The sequence below is a fragment of the Sorex fumeus genome, unplaced genomic scaffold (genome assembly GCF_029834395.1).
Source record: "Sorex fumeus unplaced genomic scaffold, SorFum_2.1 ptg000063l, whole genome shotgun sequence".
Taxonomy (NCBI): Eukaryota; Metazoa; Chordata; class Mammalia; order Eulipotyphla; family Soricidae; genus Sorex; species Sorex fumeus.
Genome location: NW_026606120.1, coordinates 44,366,270 through 44,369,318, shown reverse-complemented (window position 1 = coordinate 44,369,318; position 3,049 = coordinate 44,366,270). Strand labels below are relative to the sequence as shown.

Genomic DNA, 3,049 nt, shown 5'->3' with positions numbered 1-3,049 from the left:
GGCTATTCTTGGGTATTAATCTCCTATTTTGTTACTTTATATCCCCCAGATGAATGCAATCTTTTTACGTCTATCCCTCTCTTTCTGACTCATTTCGCTTAGCATAGGACTTAAGAAGAAGAGAAAAACAATATTTATAAATCAACAGAGCACAAAGAAAGAAGTTACAAGTAAACACAGAGGAATGGGAGCACTGTGATGGGAGTAACCCAATAAACCTAAGATCCCTGTGGCAAGGCGGAAAGGACACACCAATGTTATCTTACAATACAAGTGAAGTTTTTATGTGAAATTTAATGATTCACATGTTAAATTTAATGTTTCAGACATTAAGAGGAATAAGAGTCTTTGATGTCTGAGGAAATATGGCAATATTTCCCTGAAGACTCTATACTCAATCAGACCTCCTAAGTCTCGGTTTCTATTCTTTCAATCTGGGGACTTCACAGACATAGGGAATCCTTCCATCAATACACACACACACACACACACACACACACACACACACACACACTGGTAGGGATTCAAGTCACCAAAGTCACAGCAAAAGTTTGGAAAAGTTATTTCTTTGAACATTTTCCCTGGCCACATATAACAGCTCAATCATATATTTCTTTATTTTGATCATATTCGCATTGCTTAAAAATATGCCAGTTTCCTCTAATCACTTTCTGTGATTTTGGCTACCTGCAGTTAACTCTGTTTGAAAATGTTATATAGAATAAAATATTTGAGACAGAGAGAGACCACATTCACATACATTTTTATTAGAGTATTGTTATAATTGTCCTATTATATTACCAGTTGTTATCATTTTTACTATTTTACAAAATAAAATTAGTGTGCTCAATAAAAATTAAGTTTTATCATATATGTGTAGATAAATAAAATAGCATATATGGGGTTTGGTACTATCTATAGTTTAAAGCTTCCACCTGGGGTCTTGGAACATATCCACTGTGGATAAAGGTGACTATTGTATTCCAGGGCATCCTTTACTATGTATGAATCTGGATGACTTTAATTTTAGAACATTAGGATTGTAAGAGCTTAAGCTCATGAAATTGATGTAATGACCCATTTATTCTGAAGCTCTCCTGAAGCTGAAGCATGGATATTTCAAGTTAAGTTAGAGGTCTTGGAAGTGAGATCTTCACTTTCTCTCCCACTCTCATTTTTCACTTGTTTGACATGGTAAATGCAACTGGGTAGACATCTCTAAATTGGATATAAAATTGCCACCATTAAGAGGAATGAATTTTCCTAAAACAAATGAGTTTTCTCAAGGAATACTTGATGTCTCTGTTTCTCAGACTGTAGATAAAGGGATTCAGCATTGGAGTTACCACTGTGTACATTACAGATGCAACTGTGCCCTTACGTGCTGAGCGAGATGAAGGAGGGCTGAAGTAAACACAAAAGGGAGTCCCGAAGAAGAGAGAGACCACAGAGAGATGAGAGCTGCAGGTGGAAAAGGCTTTCCTCTTTCCCTGAGCAGAGGGGATCTTCAGGATAGTTGAGAAAATGTAAGTGTAAGAGATAATCAGGGAAAGCACACAAACCAGGCCTGCAAGACCCCCAACAGTGAAGATCACCAACTTATTGACAAAGGGGTCTGTGCAGGACAGACTCAGAAGGGGGTTGATATCACAGAAGAAGTGTGGGATTTCATGATCTGCACAGAAGTTCAGGTTGTTCATTAGGAGGGTGTGTAGCAGGGAGTGAAGGGCATTCATGATCCAACACATAGACACTAGAAGGAGACAAAGTCCAGGACTCATCACCATGACGTAATGGAGCGGGTGACATATGGCCACATAGCGATCATAGGCCATGGCAGCCAAGAGGAATGCCTCCAGCATCACAAACATCATGAAGAAATATAGTTGTGATAGACACCCTGCGTATGAGATGACCTGATTCTGGATCCATATGTTGGCCAGCATCTTAGGGACTGTGGTGGACACAAAGCAGGCATCAGAAAGTGAGAGGTTGGCCAGGAAGAAGTACATGGGGGTGTGGAGTTGAGCATCAGTGACGATAGCCAGAATGATGAGGATGTTACCTGCTATTGTGACCATGTACATGAATAGAAACAGCCCAAAGAGGACCCCCTGCTGCTCTGGCTGATCAGAGAGTCCCAGGAGAAAAAATTCTGAGATGCTGGTTAGGTTTCCCCATCCCATTTGTCTGTAAGAAAGAAGTTGGGTTAAACGAATGAGGCTGACGCCTGGATTATAAAGTCTGAAAATTGCTCATTATTCCAATGTTGATCTAATTCATAGTTGAATAATTCAGTGTCGAATAATAAACTGTTATGTACCTATAAAAGGGGTCATTTAACATAATTTATCTGAATATTTGAAATATATTCTGCACTTGCTGCGTGGGGCATAAACAAAGGAAAATTATTTGTCTGCATTAGTTTTTTTTCTCATTAAGGAAAACTATATCATATAGGTATCAGTCCAAAATATGTATTTTGTGGCTAGGCTGGAGATGTTTGCTTACCTAACTCTTATGGACATTCATACATCCTATGTCATATACCACAGGTACAGAAAATATTTAGCATTATTCTTTCAATACTTTAAAAAACTGGATAAAAATCTGGAAACAATCTAAGTGCCTGAGAACAGACAACTGATTAAAGAAACTTTGGTACACCTACACAATGGAATACTAAGCAGCTGTGAGGATAGATGAAGTCATGAAATTTGCCTATAAGTGAATGGACATGGAGAGTATCATGCTAAGTGAAATGAGTAAGAAAGAGAGGGAAGATATAGAAGGATGACACTCGTATGTGGAATATAAAATAACATAATATGAGACTGACACCCAAGGACAGTAGATACAAGGGCCAGGAAGATTGTTCCATAGTTGAAAGCCTGCCTCATGAGTGGGGGTGGGGGGAGGGGGGAAAAGGCAGCTGGAATAGAGAAGGCATCACTAAGAAAATGATGGTTGTAGGAATCCAACCATCGGGATGGGGGATGTGTGCTAAAAGTAGATAAAGGACCAAACATGATAACCTCTCAGTATCTGT

The 3,049-nt window shown here is 38.9% G+C and overlaps 1 protein-coding gene across 1 annotated transcript; it reads right to left on the bottom strand.

Moving 5' to 3' along the window:
* Positions 1–1,244: 1,244 nt before the first annotated feature.
* On the bottom strand, positions 1,245–2,270 carry LOC130035013 (olfactory receptor 1G1-like). The gene has a single exon (XM_056126501.1). The coding sequence runs from the start codon at positions 2,184–2,186 to the stop codon at positions 1,245–1,247; it is 942 nt and encodes a 313-aa protein (XP_055982476.1). The 5' UTR covers positions 2,187–2,270.
* Between the last annotated feature and the right edge of the window lie 779 nt (positions 2,271–3,049).

What these genes read in the sequence shown, in the direction of transcription:
- LOC130035013 (XM_056126501.1), bottom strand. Translation starts at nt 2,186, where the DNA reads ATGGGATGGGGAAACCTAACCAGCATCTCAGAATTTTTTCTCCTGGGA.